Source organism: Aricia agestis, chromosome 6, assembly GCF_905147365.1.
Source record: "Aricia agestis chromosome 6, ilAriAges1.1, whole genome shotgun sequence".
Lineage (NCBI taxonomy): Eukaryota > Metazoa > Arthropoda > Insecta > Lepidoptera > Lycaenidae > Aricia > Aricia agestis.
The window spans coordinates 10,230,768-10,252,228 of NC_056411.1; the positions used below are offsets into that span (position 1 = coordinate 10,230,768).

At 35.8% G+C, this 21,461-nt stretch overlaps 1 protein-coding gene across 1 annotated transcript; it reads left to right on the top strand.

Moving 5' to 3' along the window:
• The first annotated feature begins 406 nt into the window (after positions 1-406).
• On the top strand, positions 407-12,863 carry LOC121727811. Its single transcript, XM_042115811.1, has 8 exons — positions 407-461; positions 2,924-3,059; positions 9,727-9,880; positions 10,240-10,398; positions 11,526-11,619; positions 11,791-12,007; positions 12,298-12,553; positions 12,768-12,863. The coding sequence occupies exons 2-7, from the start codon at positions 2,927-2,929 to the stop codon at positions 12,444-12,446; spliced, it is 906 nt and encodes a 301-aa protein (XP_041971745.1). The 5' UTR covers positions 407-461; positions 2,924-2,926; the 3' UTR covers positions 12,447-12,553; positions 12,768-12,863.
• The last annotated feature ends 8,598 nt before the right edge of the window (positions 12,864-21,461 follow it).

The window sequence follows — 21,461 nt, forward strand, 5'->3', positions numbered from 1 at the left end:
CAGGTAAATATTATAATACTCAAAATTTATTGTTTGTGTTTTCTATTTTTACTTTCTATTGAAACTTGGTAAGTAGATGTAGTCTGTGAACCGCATTAAGATTTTGATACAAAAATTGAAAAATTATTAAAAATCTTAGGGGTCCATAAGGTACAACTGAAACAAAAAAATTTTTTTTTCATCTTACCTATGCGTGTGGGGTATCTATGGATAGGTCTTTAAAAATCATATTGAGGTTTCTAACATCTTTTTTTCTAACCTGGATAGTTTGCACGAGAGACTCTTTCAAAGTGGTAAAATGTGTGTGACAGATTTCGGCCACAGCCACAGCAACACAACTTAGCCACAGAGTATATGATATTAGTAGGCTTTAGCGTAGTTGTAACGCTTAAATCTCAGGGAGCGCGCCAGATCTAAACGGGCTTTGGGCAAAGGACGACGCATCTTCCAAATAGACAAAGGTAATATTATACTTACAAAAATATTCTATATTTTAAAATAAAGATTGCTTAAATTATACAAGGCGTATGACATAAAACAAGGGTCGCAAATAGTGTTCACATTTTGTAGTAATTTTATTACTATGTCGAAAAATTTCGTAATATTATTATGAACTTGTGATTTTGTTATTTGTTTTTAATAGGCAGTGAGAATTAATTTTATTGTTTTTATAACAGATAATTATTTTGAACATTGAGTACTATAGTTAATATTTACCTAACTTATTTAAAAAAATTTATAAGAAGCACTCGCTATGGCGTTACTCGTGTACTAATATGTCGTGCTTACTTACAATTAAATAGGTCTCTAGGCTTCACTTTAAATCGTTGATTCTTAGTAGAGCATTACATTTTTCATTACCTAATCAAATAGTGCTATGAAAAATAGCAATGATTTAAAATTGAACTATAGTTGCAAGAACTACTGTAACAAAAAAAATTATAGGTCCTAAGATATTCTGTATTATTTAAAGCAGTTTTATAGGTTTTACAATATGATAATAATTGTTACACTTAGTTACCCTATACTCAACCTACCAGTCTCATTACTACGAGGGTCCTAAGTCTTGATGGTTGTGTCCTACACTCTACAACATTTTTTTTCTACGTAGGTTCTACTTCCCTTGGAACATAGGATCATCGTGAGGATTATTGAACTGGTCACTGGTGTGGCCTGACACATAACTAGCCTTAATAACTAGCCAATATTTTATTTATATACTAGCTGTTGCCCGCGACTTCGTCCGCGTCAGCAAAATGTGATAACAAAGATAATAAAAAAGAGAAAATAAAATCCCCTTTTTAGGGTTCCTAAGTTAAAAAAAAGTGAAATATATCCTCCTCCTTTTCGGGAGTCGGTTAAAAAGTAGCCTATGTTATTCCTTACTACATCAGCTATGTGCCTAAAAAGTCCCGTCAAAATCGCTCCAGTCATTTCAGAGATTAGCCGGAACAAACAGACATACAGACAAAAATTGTAAAAAAAATTGTTATGGTGTCTGCACCCTATATACATTCATATGCATTTAGTAAACAACGGTTCTTTCAATATTACAAACAGGCACTTCAATATTACAAACAGACACTCCAATGTGTATAGATTTATCTATAATACTTGTGATATTATTAGGCTGTTATGTCCTATTGTTGGGCCTCAAGCGAAATAATGACCTTTGGACGGATAGAACATTGTTTACTGTTTTGTGTTACCCCAACAGGCCAACACAGACTTAAAATTGTGTAAGTGTCTAAACACACCATGCCGAAGTTCCGCGGCGGAAGTTCGGCATGATTCCGCCTGCAATGTTTTTTAAATTACCGATGACACACCATGCCGAAATTCCGTCGCGTTATATTGACGTAATCAATTAAAATAAATTAGTGTATTGTAATTATCACAATCTATTGGACAAAATATAGATAAATACTTATGTTTACTTAAAAGTAAGTAAAACATGTTGTTTCTATGCTAGAAAAACAAAATATATAACTTAGAAGCAAACACAGATTGGCAAAAAATACATTAACACGAATGGGCCAAAACGTAAAACAATAACATTTTAATTAAAACCTAAAACGGTTCTCAGTGTTAAATAGCTCAAAAAATCGGCCAAGTGTTAGTCGGACTCGCCCGCGAAGGGTTCCGTACCATTATAGAGCAAAAATAGGCCAAAAATTGTGTTTTTTGATGGGAGCCCCCTTTCATTTTATATTTTGTTTTAATATAATTATAAATATTAAATAACACATATAACAAAGGACTTTGAGAAATAATCAAGCACCTACCTGTTGCCATTATTGATATAGAGCAAAAAAGCCAAAAAATCACGTTTGTTATATGCCCCCCCCCCCAAATATTAATTTAATTTAATTTTATTTTTAGTATTTGTTGTTATAGTGGCAACAGATATACATAATCTGTGAAAATTTCAACTCTCTAGCTATTACCGTTCTTGAGTAACAGCCTGGAGACAGTCAGACAGACAGACAGACAGACGGACAGACAACGAAGTCTTAGTAATAGGGTCCCGTTTTAACCCTTTGGGTACGGAACTTCTGTGATTAATTTTACTGAGTTAACAATTAAAGTTTTTTACATTTTTTTTCAATGAAATACAGGTAAAAATTGAAATGAATTTTAAATTTATTATTAATAATTTTAAAATAATAATTAGCACCTGAGAACATGTGTGGGAGTCTCAGAGTTTATAACGTAATGATGATAATAATAATATGATAATGACTATAATTACTTTCCTGTTAAATCATTACAATTAAGAATATAATTGAAGGCCAGATATAGACAACAACTTAAAGCTGAAACCATAAAAGGCCTTTGCCTGTTTCTTATGTACAGACAAAAATCTTGTATATTCTTGTATCTAATTGAGCGTCACTTTATTTTGGTTTAATATTTTTTTCAGAAAATGACACAAGAAGTGAAACAAATTTCCTTAGATGTAGAGTATAAGAAGCACAAAAATATAAGCCCAGAAGATATCAAACAACTCAGAGAATGGGTCAAAACACAACCTCACTTGCCAGAAGAACATTTATCAGGTAATTTACTGCTGGTACTACAAACTATTAACACTTAACTACCTACCAACCTATCTGCACAGCTGTAATTTGTGATTGATGCTAACGCTGTTATATGCGTTAACATGTAGACTGTAAATATTGTATAAAAACATATTTTTTATGTAGGATAATTCACATAATATTTACAGTTATTCAATACTAATAATAATTAATTAAATTCTACGAGAACCATGCATTTTCCCGCAAAAAGTAGCCTATGTCCATTCGCGTGGTTTACTCTATAGCTGTGGCCTATGTCACGTATGCTAGATTTCATAAAAATCGTTGCGTTTAAACAAAATCCTCAAGTTTATTATAGACTAGATATCATGCTACTAGAAACAGAAAATGAAACAATTTTAAATATACTTAATCGAAGTATATCTTTACACTTGGATGAATACGCTAAATAAAGCTATTGTTTTGTTCTTCAAAGCATCTGCGGAAAATGCATTTGTAACAATGTTCTGACAATGAAAAATTAATCTATAATTTTTCTACCAGACACAACATAAAATTTTTATGACCGAAGGAAGCATCCAATTAATTTTTGTGTATAATATTTTTCGAAGGAATTAGGGACTTGTAATTATTTTATTACAGTAATATGAAATATTACATTTGTATTAATATCATGTATTTTAAATACCTACACCCAACAGGTCCTGTTTCTGTAAAGGTTTTTAAGGCATATATGAAAAAAAAATATTTTGTTGAAACTCTATACTACGCCTTAGCACTTTGCTAATCTTTTTCGCCTCAGTTTTGATTTTGAGGAATTCAAGCCGTGTTTTGAACGCCTTTGGCTAGCAAATTTGCGAGGTAGTAGAATATCTGTTTTTCTTACGTACTTAGCAAATAGTACTCAATTTGCCAGGTTAACAGCAGATCTGTTTTTTACGGACTTTAATAAAATACATTTCCACCACCTACGACCATCAAACCACAAAAACCCTTTGATATGATCTCAAGGAGTCCGAGAGACATTCTAAAGCTGTCTTGGAACCCGCATCGAAATTAATCAGAAGAAAATAGGAGGAGTAGGTCTGTTGGCAGCCCTGCGATACAAGATATAGTATTAGCTGTTACGATAAATATCTCCGTGGCCTCGCAGCCTTCTGCATCAGCGGAGAATTACGATAATAACAGTGTACAGTCTAGTTGCAAATTTAATTATTGGCCATTTGCAGCGTCTAATAAATGTAGCGAGATGTGGGACAATTGATCCCTCGTGCTTTTACTTTGTCCCTATAATGTGTATCCAAAAGTTGTACGGCTATTCTTATAGCGCTAGTAAAGCGCTTATTCCACTTGTCCTATTAAGGAAGTCCTAGCTAGGATCCTAAAAAATTTAGTCAAGTGGAATAACATTCAGAAAGCTAGATCCAAGCTAGGATCCTAAATCGGAAAATGAAAATGTGATTCCTGAATGACTAGATCAGTGTTGCCAGATGGTTTCAACCTTTTATCTCTAGTGGAAACTGCTAAATCTGTATAAAGGTCAATTTATATTATGTTATAAGATCTGGAATCCATTCGTAGGTAATTTCTTAAGTCTGCTGGTTCCAAGTAGTTCAGAAAGTTCATAATTCTTAATTTTACGTGGAGCAAAAATTCTTTCAACCGTCTTTTTCGCCTTTTATTTATTTTTATTTTCATTGAGCTAACAGCAAAGCCTATGAGAAGACCAATTTTTTGTTGCTTTGATAGAACTGGAGCCATTAAGAAGACGTCTGACCAAAATGACAACTGATTTAGTCACTAAATTAGGACAAGTGGAATAAGAAGCGAACTAATTAGTCTCCTATGTGGGATTCTAGCAAGGAATTCTAAATAGGACAAGTGGAATAAGCGCTTAAGGCTGGATTTATAATATGCATCCGCACGAACGAGCGTTCTGACCGCTACACCGCGAGATCACAATTATAGTAAGTAATGATTTAAAAAATCCGCCAAGTGCGAGTTGGACTTGCGTACGATGGGTTCCGTACCACAATAGAGCAAAAAATAGGCTGAATTGTGTTATTTGTGTGGGAGCCCTCCTTAATTATTGAATTTATTTAAATTTTATTATTAATTATAAAAGTACAAATATAACAGAGTATTCCGTGAATATTTCAATTTTCAAGTGAGCTTTTATGCATATTTTTATATTTATTAGTTATGATTACATAATATATTGTGATTACCTACCAGGGCGACTTAATCGCTTAGCAATAAAGCCCTTATAAGCCATTAGAATTAAAAAAAGTGCCTATGTGTTGCCGGTATTGGTATCGAGAAAAAAATAGCAAAAAAATCACGTTTGTTGTATGGGAGCCCCTCTTAAATATTTAGTTTATTTTATTTTTAGTATTTGTTGTTATAGCGGCAACAGATATACACAATCTGTGAAAATTTCAGAATTCTAGGTATAGCGGTTCTTGAGTTACAGCCTGGAGACACATAGACAGACAGACGGACAGACATCGAAGTCTTAGTAATAGGATATCGTTTTTACCCTTTGGGTACGGAACCCTAAAAAGCAACGCTGCTTGTGATCTCGCGTAGTGGGGAGGGGAAGAAGGGATTTGAAAAGCTCGAGCGTTTTAGATTAGGCTTGTATAGGCTTTCGACATGTGTCTAGTTATCATGGTATAGAAATCAGATTTCTCACGTGGTGAGTTAAAAAATATTTTTTTTTGAATATTGAAATGTCATCGGATCTGTAAGATTAAGATAGGGGGGGGATGTTTAGCATACCCCAAAGAAGCTTCCATATAAATCACTGATGATTCAAAGGTTAGGTAAGCCTCTATGGACATTTTAAAATATAAAAAAATAAATATTTTATTTCGCTCTAAACTAAATGAGTTAGTCCCTGTTGTCTAAAATATATTTTCTACCTAAATAAGCAATTTTCTGAATATATTCTCTTTTTAAAAACTTTAAAATGGCTGCAGTTTCTGAACCCACCGCTAAAATAAAAAACGCTCTTATTATTTTTTTATCAATTTTACTTAATGTGTAAAACCTACTAGGTCTCCATGACGCTCGAGTGACTACACAATTAGCACCTTCCCCTACTAGCGGTGTAGCTGGAAAATTGCGTTCGGGTGGATGCACTTTAAGCCCAACAGGGTTAGTCAAAATGCGGTTCGCCAGTTTCGATAGCAAACTTAAATGTCAAAAATGTATAGTATTTGACATCTAACTTTGCTATTATTAGGCTGCGTTTCCACCAGAGATGTGTTGCGAGGAATCTGTTTTTGAGGACCAATAGAATCGCTTCATTGACATGAGCTTGCCGTGACCTCGCTCAGCGCGGCGATGCTATTGGATATTAAAAACACATTCCTGACAAGTCGCAACACATCTCAGGTGGAAACGCAGCCTACGTGGCGAATGCATTTTGGCTCAGCACTCAGATTTCTTTCTTGAGTTTCTCCTACTGAAGTACGATTATCTGGGAGTAGTTATATAAGTAATTTTAAAAGTTTAGACAAACTACAGAATAATAAAAGTTTACGACTATAAAAATATTTAATAGACACAAAAAATACTTAGATATTTTTGGATTGTTCCTAAATATCTTAAATTATAAATAATTTTTTAAGGCTAAATCAGAATTAAAACTTATTTTTTTTTCCATCCATAATTTAAAAAGAAAATACCAAAAAACTAGACCTGAAAAAATATAAGGCTCGTAAACTAAGGTCTCTTTGTAGTCGTCCGTAAGAATCATAAGCCCCTTGTCTCCCTTTAATACATACTATTATAAAAGTGGTTAAAACTTATAATTATTAAATAAGCGTTGACGTCAATGATATTAAATTAGGTACTACTAGACTGGGTTATTTGTTGCCCGCCTCGACTCAATAAGATCTTAAATTTCAGCAGATAAAACTAAAAAAATATTAATTATCTAAATGGCAAGCCATATTTACCTCCTCTTTACTGATAGTGACGTAAAGCAAGTATTTTAACCGACTTCAAAAAAGGAGGTTATCAATTCGACGCATATTAATCAAATTATTATGACACTCAAAACTTAAAGTTTAGTTTAATTTAGAATACATTCACTTAAATTAATAACCCCCCCCCCCAACTTACTCTTTAAATATTTGTAAAAGTCGAGGGAACGTTCATACGGTGAGAAGGAGTTAAGTGAGTGTACATGTGATCTTAAGGCTTTCTTATTTACTGCCCATGGTGCGTATACTATTTTTCTCATCGACGGAGGCGGAAAACGGCTACATCGGTAAGCGCGGCGGGAAGAAAGTTGACGTTTTCCGGCCCGGAGGTGAGAAAAATATTTTCACGTAACCTATAAAATCTATTCACTGTCTTTATCTACTATAAGACGTTTTCAATATGCTAGACATAGACAAGTGGATCTTGCATAGAATATTCGTTGTTGTATTTCGATACCGGAAATTTCAATTGTCGTAAAGGACATGTTGGCAAAAATGAGTTATCTTATAAAAATAATATATAATATACTTCTCAGGGCCGTCTCTAGCCCATGTGGCGCCCGTGTGCAAACATTACCCTAGCGCCCCCTAGCAAGCGCGCGGTCATAAATCATAATGAAATGGGTACATAGTACAAGACGTACAGTTTGTCCGGCCGCTTAAAGGTTAGGACTCCATATTAGTATGGCCCATACTGTATGGGTATAAAATAAGGGGGCAAACGAGCAAGCGGGTCACCTGATGGAAAGAAAAATTACCCTCGCCCATGGACACTCGCAACTTCAGAAGAGCTGTTGGTGCGTTGCCGGCCTTTAAAGAGGGAATACGCTCTCTTCTTGAAGGTTTATGCAGGTCATATTGGTCTGGAAATACTGTATATGACAGTTCCGCGAAAAATGCTCGGTGGAAGACTGCCACTCCTCAAGGTGATGAGGATGGTATATTTTTCGTGTGGAACAATGGAGAACGAGCAAGCGAGAGAAAGTTGTAGGAGGTGTGATTCCGAACAATTCCTCAGAGCACTTCCCGTGATACAACCGATAGAGGATGCAGAATGAAGCTACATCTCGGCGTAATTTCAAGGGGTCCAAGCTGTTTGAAACACTATGGCAATCAACAATTCGAGCAGCCTTCGTTGGATACGATCCCGAGGGAGTAGTTGGTATTTTAGCGCCCCTGTCCAGAGATGAGAACAGTATTCCATATGAGGCCGAACCTGCACCTTGTAGAGTTGAAGGAATTGGTCCCGTCTGAAATACTGTCTCGCTCTGTTAAGAACACCAAGCTTTTTCGAGGCTAACTTGGCCTTACCCTCTAGATGACATCGGAACTGGTAATCGCTTGATATGTTTACGCCAAATATTTCAATGCTGGGGGAGATTGTTAAAGAGGTGCTCTCAAAACGAGTCTTGGCGGGGTTGAATTGGACTAAGTTACCCCATTCACGGACTTTCTCCAATTTAGACACAAGTTCGTTTCGACTCTCAATGACATTTAGCCGAGAAATATGGGGGGAGCCGGCATCACCTGTACTATCATTAGCATAGCAATGAATGCCGTTGGTCTGTAACATGTCATTGATATGCAGTATGAATAGGGTAGGCGATAGCACACAGCCCTGAGGGACACCAGCATCAATAGACTGAATTTCAGAGCTTTCTGTCTGTTTATGCTTCTGTCTGCTAAGAAACGTGACCTATTTGCATAATTAATTCTCGGGGAGCCCATAATATGATGGAAGCTTTTATAGCAGCGCTTTGTGCCAAACCCGATCAAACAGCATTAACTATAATAATAGATAAATAAATCGCAATCAGGAACCAGGCTTGGCATGACTTTGTCTAGATTTCATTTGCTGTAATTCGAATTTCGACAAATATAAGAAGATCTCCAGATGCTACACAAAATGTATGCAAACTGGAGTTCTTTTCACGTTGGTCATAAAAGCGCGGCGGCGCGGCCGGCCAACGCGGGCGTGCGCTGAGTGTGGCTCCGTTGCGAGCGGCGCTCGGCGCCCTTAGGACCGTGGCGCCCGTGTGCAACGCACACCCTGCACATAAGGGAAAGACGCCCCTGATACTTCTGGTGTCACAGTGTTTGTGCGCGAACGGAACTTAACGGCTGAACCGATTTTAATGAAATTTTGTATGTACTGTCATCAGCATGGCCGTAGCCATAGGGGGTCATTGTGGGGCAATACTCTACCTTGAAGTTACAATTTTTATTATTTAATTGTTTGTTGATCGTTTAAGTAAAAAAAACGTAGCAATAGGTACCTTTTCCGAATATACAAACCACTGTTTGTAAAATTCATTTCATATAATAATATTCCTGTAATTCCTCCTCCCTACCTCAAATTTGACTCTAGCTACAGCCCTGACTGTCAGAGAAGTTGATTCCTAAGTAATTTGGTTGCGTTAAGTCAAATCCATCCGACCGATCACAGCTAACATAAGCCGACCAAATGACGTAGGTCCGTAACTGCCTAGGAATCAATTTCCTCGATGGTACATTCGTTAGGCCTGAGAATAGGTTTTTTTAATCTATTTTTTTTATATTGATACTATAAATAATTTATATGGCAAAACAACTTTTGCGGGCCAGCTAGTATTTTTTTTAATAAAATTTCCTTTACGACAATTGAAAGTTCCGGTATCGATTTTTAACCAAGCAGAGGTCAATGCTCATTTCAGATCTCGATCTAATACTCACTTACTACTGCTGCGACACGAGCGACCTCTTCACAAAGCAAGTACTGGATCTTCACTTCACACTGAGAACTCTCTACTCGAAATTCTTCAAGGACCGCGTAGTGGATAATGTTACTACGGAGACGTTACAAAATACGTAAGTTAATTTTGTGCAGTTAAGTAGAAGTTTAATATTAGCATAGAATAATATTATGTTTGTCAATCGATCTATGGTGTAAAATTTCGATTAGGAAAATTGATGGTTGCTTTTATTAATCTTATGTTATTCCTTTGTATGTAAAAATTGTATAGCAAAATCGGCTAGCAAAAGCTTACATACGCAGGCAAGTAAGATTGTCAACGTATTGAAATAAATTACTTACATAATATTGTTACTAGCTATTTGACCGAGCCTTGCTCGGTATTCAATAAAACACAAATAAAATGACATTTTCTAAAAATTATTCCTAACTAGCATTATTTTTTGTCTACTTATAAAATTTAATTTTATTACAGGATGCTTCTACCTCTATCTGAAAGCGATAAAAACGGCGTTAGATACTTGTACCTCGCGCTTCGGAGGTCGGAGCCGAAGTTCTTCAACCTTGTGGATGCTGGGCGGGTGTTGATGATGATTTTTGACCTGTGGCAGTATGAGGAGGGCACGTGGCCGGGGTATAACTTATAATATTTCCATAAGACACAAACACGTAAAGTCCAAACGAGAGGATGGTACCATCGAAGAAATTGATTCATAGGCAGTTGACGGACCTACGTCATTTGGTCGTATTTTGTCAATTTAATGTAGGTTGCACCAGAGGCGTGGTTAAAGTTAAAGTTAAGGTTAAAGTTATGGTTATAGTTAAGGCTACATTTAGCTTTAACTTTAACCTTAACTTTGACCGGAGGAATTGACAGATGACAGCTGCTGGTCCAACAAGGTTATAAATGAACGTGGGCGGGGGCGCTGCTGGTAAAGGAGAACTGTCGAAAATGGCGTTTTTGTATGATGACAGCGTTAGTTCCATTTTTCGCCACGTGCATTTAAAACCTTGTCAAGCTCTATGGTTATGGTTAAATATGGCGTCTTGATGGCGTCCATTTTTAACTTTAACATGTTTTAACCAAAGATTTGACATTTTGCAATGTAGTTAAAGTTATAGTTAAAGTTACAGTTATAAATAAAGTTAGTTGGTGCAACCCAACCTTAATGTTAGTTGTGAATTATGATCTGTCGGATCGTTTTGACACACTGCAAATAAATTACGTTGGTCCGCCAACTGTTTATGAATCAAATTCTCTGATAGTACAAGAAATATTCCTTTTGAAAAAAAGGTAATTACTAATTAATTAACGCTTTGACCTAAGTTAACAAAAAAAATAACTAATAGGTTCTTCTGCGACTTATAACCTTAAATTAAAGATAACCGTCAAACCTGGTATATAAAAACCAAATTCAAATAATTTACTTAAAATGCGAAGATGCAGTCATTTCGAATGGATACGCGGCAGGGCTATCACGTAAAAATAGCGAACAACAATCCACTAGCAATATCGCGCGAGCGATTGCTGGGTTTAAAAACAATGGTGTCATGTGTAGCGATCGATTGCAATCGTATTGTTTTGGCTGATGCGTGATACGAAATTGGAATTTTGGAGCAATTATCGCGCAATAATTGCTATCGCATTGCTCTCGCAAATTACGTGATACGGCTGCAGGTATGGTCAGCAGCTGCTTAAGAAAGGCCTCTGTACCAATTATCTTATTACCTTACCTTTCTAAGATCCTGTTTTTTATCTAGGTTAAGCATAATTGTAGACCTGGAACTGGTTGTACTTGGTCATCTATCAAGATTGGAGTTTTGGGCTCTGCGGCAAATTATACACTTCTTGCAGGTAAACATTTGCTATTGATATTGACACAGGCATAATTAAAAAAAAATGTATAATATGGATATTTGAAGAAAATAATATTGTCTTTCTAACGCATACTATAAATAAATAAAAGTATTCCCATTTTTTAATAAAAAAGCTTTTTAAAATCTCATTTAAAAAAACTATTTACAGGATTGCATGCTGGTGAAAATAAACAATATTTACTTCATAAACGCACCGAATTTCACCGATAAGCTGCTGATGCTGTTAAAACCACTCATGTCCAAGGAGCTGTACAGCAAGATACAGGTTTACGACAGCAAAGCGGATTTGAGCAGAACTGACATACCTGTACACGGTTTACCTAAAGAAAATGGCGGCAAAAACTTATGTCGCCAAGAACTTAATGGTGAGTATCTTGTCACAAAAATAATGACTTTTTTCGTGAATAATATTGTACTATAAATATTGTGACTATTCTATATCCTATGGAATATTAAAAAACAAGTATTTAAGTCTTCAAATTTCCCAGTTAGATGAAATAGCAATAATCGTCTTTTGTTACTGATGTAAGTTTCTCAGGCAATTTTATTTATTTTCCTTCAATATTTATTATCTTGCTTAAAACTTATCCAGCCCAAAGTGGCTTGGCGATCAATGCTTCAAAGTTATACTCATACTTCTTATATAACTTTTCAGAGAAACTACTAACCTGGTTACAAAGCAGCCCAGATTATTTTGTACAAGAAAACTTCAAACGAGTAAATGAATCTCTTCGGCCTACCAGGTCTGCTGTGGTTGAAGAAGCCATAGGTGTAGGAAGCTTTAAGAAATTGGATATAGATTAGTCTACTAATTTAAACCAGACATAGGTATTCTTTTTCTTGTGCCCGTTTTACGTTTTGGGTACGATATCCTAGTAAAAAGTCTACAAAACCGTAGGATTTTGTATCAGGTACCTTTTTTTTTTTTTTTTTTCGCCGAGAAAATGCTTTTAAGAATCTTACGGGGGATGGGGTCCTATCCGCAAGTATGTGGGTCTCTGCTGCGTCCGAAGATGGTGGTGGACGCAGCCCCTACCCACTAAAAACTCGGCGGTACTCCACTATGCGCCTTGGGCGGGCCGCGGGATCGCGTGAGCCTACACCACGACTCCGCCGGTGTATCAGGTACCTACTACTACTTTTTACGGAGTTGCTCGAACAAAGTAGAAGAATTAATTAATCTTTAAAATTTTGCTAAAAGTATGTATTGGCCGATGTATGTTAGCTGTTAAAATATGTTTCTAAAAATTTTGTTTTTTGATTATAAAGTACACAAAATTCGTGTAATTTTCCTGTGACTTCAAACAACAGATTAATTTTATTCAGTGATATTACAAAATTTGTTATTTATATTTAATTACGATAATGAGTAATAATTAGGGTAGCCAATACATAATATAATAACCAATAAAATATTGTAATGTACTCATCTGATTTGTACCTATACTATTTACCTACTCTTTTAAACAGAAAAATATACATATTTATTAATGCGAATTTATCCGCTTAACCAGCGGTGGTGAGTGCTTACTCAGTGATATCGATTGCTTAATTCTAATTTAATAAAGATTTTTCCTCTTTAATTTAATGAAGATTTTGAAACTCCATATTATATATTTTATGTAAAATAGCTAATTCAATTAAATTTTAATCGGGCTTTGGCCCACCACACATTCCCACCACTGTATCTCCTGTGTCGCCAGGATCGACAGCGGTATCCAACCACGAAAACCCTTTGATATGATCTCAGGGAGCCCGAGGGACATGCTAAAGCTGTCTTAGGACCCGCAACGAAATTAATCAGAAGAAAATAGGAGGAGTAGGAAAAATTCCAGATTCCCTCCCCAATATAAACAGGAGACAGCACAAAGTTGCAATGACCGAAAGTCAAAGAACTGAAGGGGAGAAGCACCACAGTAATTAACGTTAATAATAATAGTGACTACTTCGCTAGAGCTAAATTAATTTATTGTGTTAGACTGTTGCCAATAGTAATTGTGACAAAAACGCTTGAAGGCACGGTAGTTCCTAGCGCTGTCCACGAGATCACCGTAGTATGCGACACCAGATGTGCAGAGTAGGTTGTTTAGCATTGTAGTTCTTTCGTCCTGCCAGAGACTGCACTCCCAGAGAACATGATGAGCTGTTTGTTCAAACATGTTGCCTTCGGTCGAGCACTCGCACATGGGTGATGCTACTAGATTAAATCCGTAGAGTTTGGCCTTAAAATTTCCATGACCGGTCAGGAATTGAAAAACGCAGTGATCAATATCCATCCAATGTTTGGATAGTCGTTCACGAATATTAGGAAAAAAATTATAAAGATGTCGCCCTTTGGTGGAACAGTCCCAACGCGTCTGCCATTCGGAGATTAGGCTTTGCAAAGAGTTTTCTAAAGGTTCAAACAATCTTGCTATTTTATTTCTATCGCGAGCGCTTAAAAAGAACGGGTTGTCAATGTTTTTGTTATGATAGTACATTGTCGCACGACGCTGAATCTCAAGGTCAATGGGTAAAACTCCGGCTAACACGGGCAAGGCTTCGGTGCTTGTGGTTCTGTAAGCTTTGCATAAGAATATAAGAGCAAGACGTTGGCTTTGTAGCAACTTGCGACGAGCCGCGCCGATAGTTGCTCTGTCGGCCCACACGGGGGCCCCGTAGCAAATGCTACCAAGGTAAGTAGCAGTGTAAATTAATTTTAGAGTTTTGAATGATAGGGCCCATGTCGACGTAGATATTTTGGTAAAGGAGTAAAAGTTGCGTTTCGCTTTCTCACCGGTTTGAATTATATGTTCTAAAAATGTATTTTCTTAGTAAAAACCAAGATAACAGAGTGACTGTTTGCGTTTAACGTTAATATTGTCAAGTTTAATGCTAGGGGAAGATATAAGGGAGCCTTTTAAAAGAATTTGGTAAGTTTTATGCGCGGCGAATTTCAGACGATTACGCTTACCCCAGTCAGATATTAAATTAAGACTACTGTTGGCTTTAGACTCAATTTCGGAACGCGAGTTTGCTTGAACGATAAGAAACCCGTCATCGGCGTAACCAACTAGTATACAAAGCGGTGGAAGTGGAAGACTTAACAAATCGTCGAATCCGATGTTGCATAATTTAGGCGAAATTACCGATCCTTGAGGGCAGCCGCTAGTTAAATCTTTGGTATGGGTACAATGTCCTAGACGAAGCTTAGTTTGACCGTTAGAAAAGTAAGAATGTATTATAGAATAAATATTGCAGTAACACCCTCGATTTTTTAGTTTTAATAGCACCATCGGCCACCAGGCATGGTCGAAGGCCCCGGGAATATCTAATGAAATGGCGACCATGTATTTAGTTTCCGACAAATTAACTATTTTTCTTACTTCTAACGCCGCGTGGACAGTCGATTTCCCGGCGGTGAAACCGAACTGATGGCTATGGAATTTAGGGTCACCGCCCACCGGGTAGCAGGCGAGGTACGATGAGACGTTCTAGTAATTTACCTAAGCAAGGCAAATATAATAATTAAAATAAAGTAAAGTAACTATGAATCGTCTGAATTTTCTAATTTTGGTATACCTAATATGTCTTGTTATATAAAGCTATACGTATGTAGCTTTAACCTATTAAATATGCCGAGCGCGTGTTGACACGGTCACATTGCTTACGAAAACTGATCCCATTTTAAAATTTTGTTCCCGAAGGCGTCCCTAATATTTCTAATCACATCAACAGATAGCTTTAGAAGCCGTATAAAATTTACAGTGTTGAGAAATAATTAAAACTAGAGATCGCCCAATGGTCGAAATTCGACCTTACTTGCAACGACATTAGGACTACTACCTATGTTTTGTAAAAAATATTGACTTCATCATAGTTTTTTTCAATTCTTGTCTCTGGGACTCAGCTGATCTCAGACTGGCCGTTTAATCATTGTCTAATAGTATCTAAAATTAAATAAAAAAAACAATAATCCATTTTCAATTTGTCAACTGTTTGTCAACAGCTTCAACTATAAATAGAATAGAGTATAATTCGAATGTATAGGCTTGTCACTCAAAAATCTGTCATTTTTCCTAGTAGTAGTGTCATAGTGTGTGTAACGTTTTATTTGTTAAAAATATATTATATGATAAAAGCATAATTTTAAAATAATATTAGATCGATGCACTCCTTCACCATATAAACTATAACTGTGAGAAATTTCATGCACCTACGTTTCCCCATTTTTCGTAAAAAGGGTTACAAAGTTTTTCTCTCACGTATTAATATATAGACTAGAGATCGCCCAATGGTCGAAATTCGACCTTAATTGCAACGACATTAGGACTGACAACTATATTTTGTAAAAAATATTGACTTCATAGTTTTTTTCAATTCTTGTCTCTGGGACTCAGCTGATCTCAGACTGGCCATTTAAGCATTGTCTAATAGTATCTAAAATTAAATATAAAAAAACTATAATCCATTTTCAATTTGTCAACTTGTTGCCAACAGACTTCAACCATAAATAAAAGAGTATAATTCTTATGTATAGGCTTGTCACTCAAAAATCTGTCATTTTTCCTAGTAGTAGTGTCGTAGTGTGTGTAACGTTTTATTTGTTAAAAATATATATGATAAAAGCATCATTTTAAAATAATATTAGCTCGATGCACTCCTTTACCATATAAACTATAACAGCTGTGCGAAATTTCATGCACCTACGTTTTCCCATTTTTCGTAAAAAGGGTTACAAAGTTTTTCTCTCACGTATTAATATATAGATAATTCTTATTTTATGGTATTTTTTTCGTTTCATCTATTAGTTCCGTGTCTAGCATTAGTGGTTATATCTAAGATAAATTTGGTTACAGATAATGAAGCTTAATCAGTTACTACATTCATTATAACCAAACAACAATTTTAAAACTATTCATTACATTAAAAAAATTCAATTATCGACAGTATAAAATAATTGTCCGAGAGCATATTTAATGGCATACTTATGTTGTTGGCGGGAATATGCAGCGCTTTGACACAAATCCGTCTTGACCGCATGGAAGCACACACTAAGGAGTAAATTAAAATTGGGGTGGTAGTATGGGGGAGACTACGACTCCGACTCGTCGATGAAAAGTAATGCTTAAATTGCTTTTATCCAGCGATATGAGAAAAATTCGCAGGACAAGTATATTTGTGCCTCTAAGTAACTATAATCGTTAATTATATAATAAAATATGGTATATAATACTAGATTTAAATTTTATAAGTAATACCCTCAAATTATTCATATTTGTAAGTATATAAGCGTTTTTGATTGTAATAAAAAGTAGAGGGACAGCACCGATTTGATAAAAATAGATCTTTAAGTTATCTATTTCTACCTTTGTAATAGTCCTAGGCATATTATGTTTTTTCCACAATCCTATAGCTACCTATTAAATACTAAAACAAATTATTTACAACAATATTCCCTTTTTTTAATAGTAATTTCAACGAAGACAGAAAAGAAAGAAAGAAAGCCGTTTGGGAAATTCACTCAATCTTCATAATTTTGAAGTCGGTGCCAGTTCCAAAAGTTTCAAATATTCTGGCAGACTGAAGATTCAGCTATCTGGTACCGACTTCAAAATGATGAAGATTGAGTACAGAAATAGTAGAGTTTTAGCCGAATTCGGAAAAAGGCACTATTAGATAGGAAAAATTATTTAATACTTTTTAGTTCATATTATAAGGATGTTATTATTGTTTTTACCTTGGAAGTCGGTTTTAATTTTTTGTTAAAAATAATAATTTCACTCTTTTTAGTTCCTAGTAAACCATCGCATCATATCGCGTACTATACCACAGAACTCTACGGCCGCCTGTGGCCGCTCGTGGCCGCTCGTGGCTGCCGGCGGCGGCTGCGATTTCTCAAGCGATTAATAATGAAGATAAGGTTAAACCTTATTTAAATTTTAATCATAATATGACACTGAAAATGCTCGCCTCGCCGCTGCCATTCCGGTGTGGCGCGGCTCTTAATCTATGTGTCTAAACACACTAGGCTGAATTACGCCGCGTTTACGCCGCGTTTCAAACGCATACAAAATACGGACGGAACGCGATGGACGACACACTATGCCGAAATTCCGTCGCGAGCCGAACTTCATTCGAGCCGAGTCGAGCGTAAATTTCGGCAGCGATTTGGCGGTAATGTTTTTCAAAACCGAACATAGCAAATCCAACCTTAACTCCAAAGCGTTAACGCACACATTACATCTGAGAATTTTAAAATAACGCGGCGGAATTTCTCAGATTCAGAAATTCTCAGATGTAATGTGTGCGTTAACGCTTTAGAGTTAAGGTTGGATTTGCTATGTTCGGTTATGATACTTCGCTTCTGCGCTAATATAAATTGACCCGTAATCGTTGAACATAAAAAAACGAACATAACACCTACCCCATTTCGAAAGTCGCTTAATTAAAATTGTAGCCTATGTTTTATTCTGATGTTTGAGCTATAATCTATATTATAGATATTCTATATTATTGTATTGTTTTATTAAAATCCGTTCAGTAGTTTTTGCGTGCAAGAGTAACAAACATCCATACATACATCCAAACTTTAACAAAACATTACTGCCGAATTGCTGCCGAACTTTACGCTCGACTCGGCTCGACGGAAGTTCGGCTCGCGACGGAATTTCGGCATAGTGTGTCGTCCATCGCGTTCCGTCCGTATTTTGTATGCGTTTGAAACGCGGCGTAAACGCGGCGGAATTTACGCCGGCGTTATTCAGCTAGTGTGTTTAGAGACTAACAGATTAAAATTGTAAGTATAAACATTAAACTTACATAGGAATTCGATCTGTATGGCAATAAGGTGCAGAATCGTGTACGAACTACGAAGTATTTTTTACTCATAAATGCGATTGTGTTTCTTATTCCTATTATGATGTAGATTGTTTTTCAGTTTCCTTTCAATTTATACTAGTGCAATTAGTGTATTATCGAAGCAACTTACTTCTCAGAAGAAATGTTAAATGTGTGCCTTACGCTCTGGAGTTAAGGTTGAATTTGTTATGTTCAATTTTGGTGACATTGGTGATGGTGACCCTGTCGTGGTAATGATGATGATGAATGTAATTTGAATAGTAGCATATGCTTTCAGTTCTTAAAACAGCGTCTAAACCCCCAAACTTGTATCTATAAGGAATCCGGAGTTCTCTAAAGTATCTTCGGAACCATAGTATACCTCGGCGCAAAATCTTGCGTTTTGGTAGCATATGCTTAGGATGCTTCTCATAAAACCAAAATCGCCATATGTTTCCATATAAATTTCGAGGAGTTCCCTCGATTATTCATAGTTCCCATCATCAGGTTACCACTTTTGTGAAAATGGGACCAAATGGGAGTGAAACCTCATAGAACAAAACAAAAATTTCGAAAATCTGTTCACAAACGGCGGAGTAATCGTTGAACATACACAAATAAAAATATATATATATATATATCCACAGCCGAACATATAACCTCCTCCTTTTTGGAAGTCGGTTAAAAATAAAACCTATCATACATTTTTGAGTCTGAAATCGTTGTTTCTTTTTATTTACTTTATTCTCTTGGCAAATTGATCCTAGTTGGTCATACAAAGAATAATGATATTTGAATATTTTGCATATTATTACTATAATTCTTGTAATTTAGGTATTAGGCATTTAACTGCCAAGGTTTTATGTAACGAACGTAAAATAACATTAAAATTAATTCTCGTACTGTAAGGATAATATTATTATATTATCAATTTAAATGTAAATTCATCAAAGAATTCTATTTTCAGTTTAAATAGAAGTCTTTGAAATTCATCAGCATTCAACATACTCATTTTTTTACTGATCTTAATGTTCCAAATAATTGAATCACTATTAATCAAATTATCAAAGTAGGTACTAATTTGTTGGCTGCGCTATAACGCATGCCTTCGACGAACAGAAAAAGACACAGTGTGGACAATGCTTGGGTAATAAAGGCGCTACTATAGCAGGCATATACATATACAGTAAATAATCCGACCAAAATTCGACATGTTGCATACGTCTCAGAATATATAAATTACTAGCTGTTACCCGCGACTTCGTCCGCGTCAACAAAATGTATAAATATTTTACCTATGTAAATACATAGGTAAAAAATAAAAAAGTAAAAAAAATGACCTCCTTTTTGGAAGTCAGTTAAAAAGTAGCCTAAGTTACTCCTTATTACATCGGCTATCTGCCAATAAAAGTCCCGTCAAAATCGGTTTAGCCATTTCGGAGATTAGCCGGAACAAACAGACAGACAAAAATTCTAAAAATTGTTATTTTGGTGTAAGTACCGTCTAAATATTCATATGCATGTAGTGAAAAATGGTTATTTTAATATTACAAACATACACTCCAATTTCATTTATATGTATAGATGTATAGATAAACAAAAAACTAAAATGCTTTTATTTGAATAGTCTCAAAAATAACTATTCCCTTATATTGGATGAGCTGCCATATTGGATGTAGAATGAAATTACATTCGTTTTCGAGTTACTATCAAAAAACCCTTTCATTTAATATCCATATTGTAGGACTGAATAGAAAATAATTATTTAGCCATCTTGGATGGTCGGCCATATTGGATTTAGAGTGATGTCATCCAAACTAAACGAGTATGCAAAATTTCAGCTCAATCGGTTAAATATATCTACTTCAAAATTGAGGTCCAAAATTCCACCGTAACATACATACTTACATACATACAGAGCAAGTTAAATAAAAGCTTTTAATAATAATAACTAGAGATCGCCCAATGGTCGAAATTCGACCTTAATTTCATCGATATTAGGACTACTACCTATATTTTATAAAAAATATTGACTTTATCAATTTTTTTTCAACTCTTGTCTCTGGGACTTAGCTGATCTCAGACTGACCGTGTAAGCATCGTCTAATACTATCTTAGATTCAATAAAAAAAACTATAATCCATTTTCAATTTGTCAACTTGTTGTCAACAGACTTCAACCATAAAATATAAAAGCGTATAATTCGTATGTTATAGGCTTGTCACTCAAAAATCTGTCATTTCTCATGTGTGTGTGTTGTAGTGTGTGTAATGTTTTATTTGTTAAAAAAATGTATGATAAAAGCATAATTTCAAAATAATATTAGTTCGATGCACTCCTTCACCATATAAACTATAACTGTGCAAAATTTCATGCACCTACGTTTCCCCATTTTTCGTAAAAAGGGTTACAAAGTTTTTCGTTCGCGTATTAATGTCGCAGCCGACTGGTTTAAATAGCCGTTCAATCAAACAGCTAGCCCTTTGACTGAACAACGCCATTCAATCACACGTCTAGGTTTTATATTGAATATTTTAGTCGCTCAAAACGTTTAACACTACAGCTGATTCAAAAGCCGCCGTCTAATTGAAGTAGTTCAGCGCGCACCGCTGCGGCGCTAGGTGCGTTTTATTTACAATATGGCGTCAACTAGCAGGTGTTTGTTGGTGTTTGTGGTTGTTTTTCGGAAAGAAAGTAGTTAATAAAAATTACAAGTGTTATTAAAGAGACAAAAATTGTGGAGGCACATACGAGTGAATTAAAATTTCAACAAATATTCGAGGAGAAATTACTGGATTATGAAATGGATGGACGCAGCCGCCTCCGAAAGGGGCGTTCGGGGGTCACAGCCCCCCGTCAAAACAAAAACAAACACAATCCAGAAAGTCCAAAAGTTGGTTAGGTTAGGTTAGAACTTAGACCACAACACAGAGGGAGCCGAGCGAGCGCAGCGAGCGTGCTGCGGCAGCAGCCGGCGACCGCCGTCCAATAAAAGGGGGG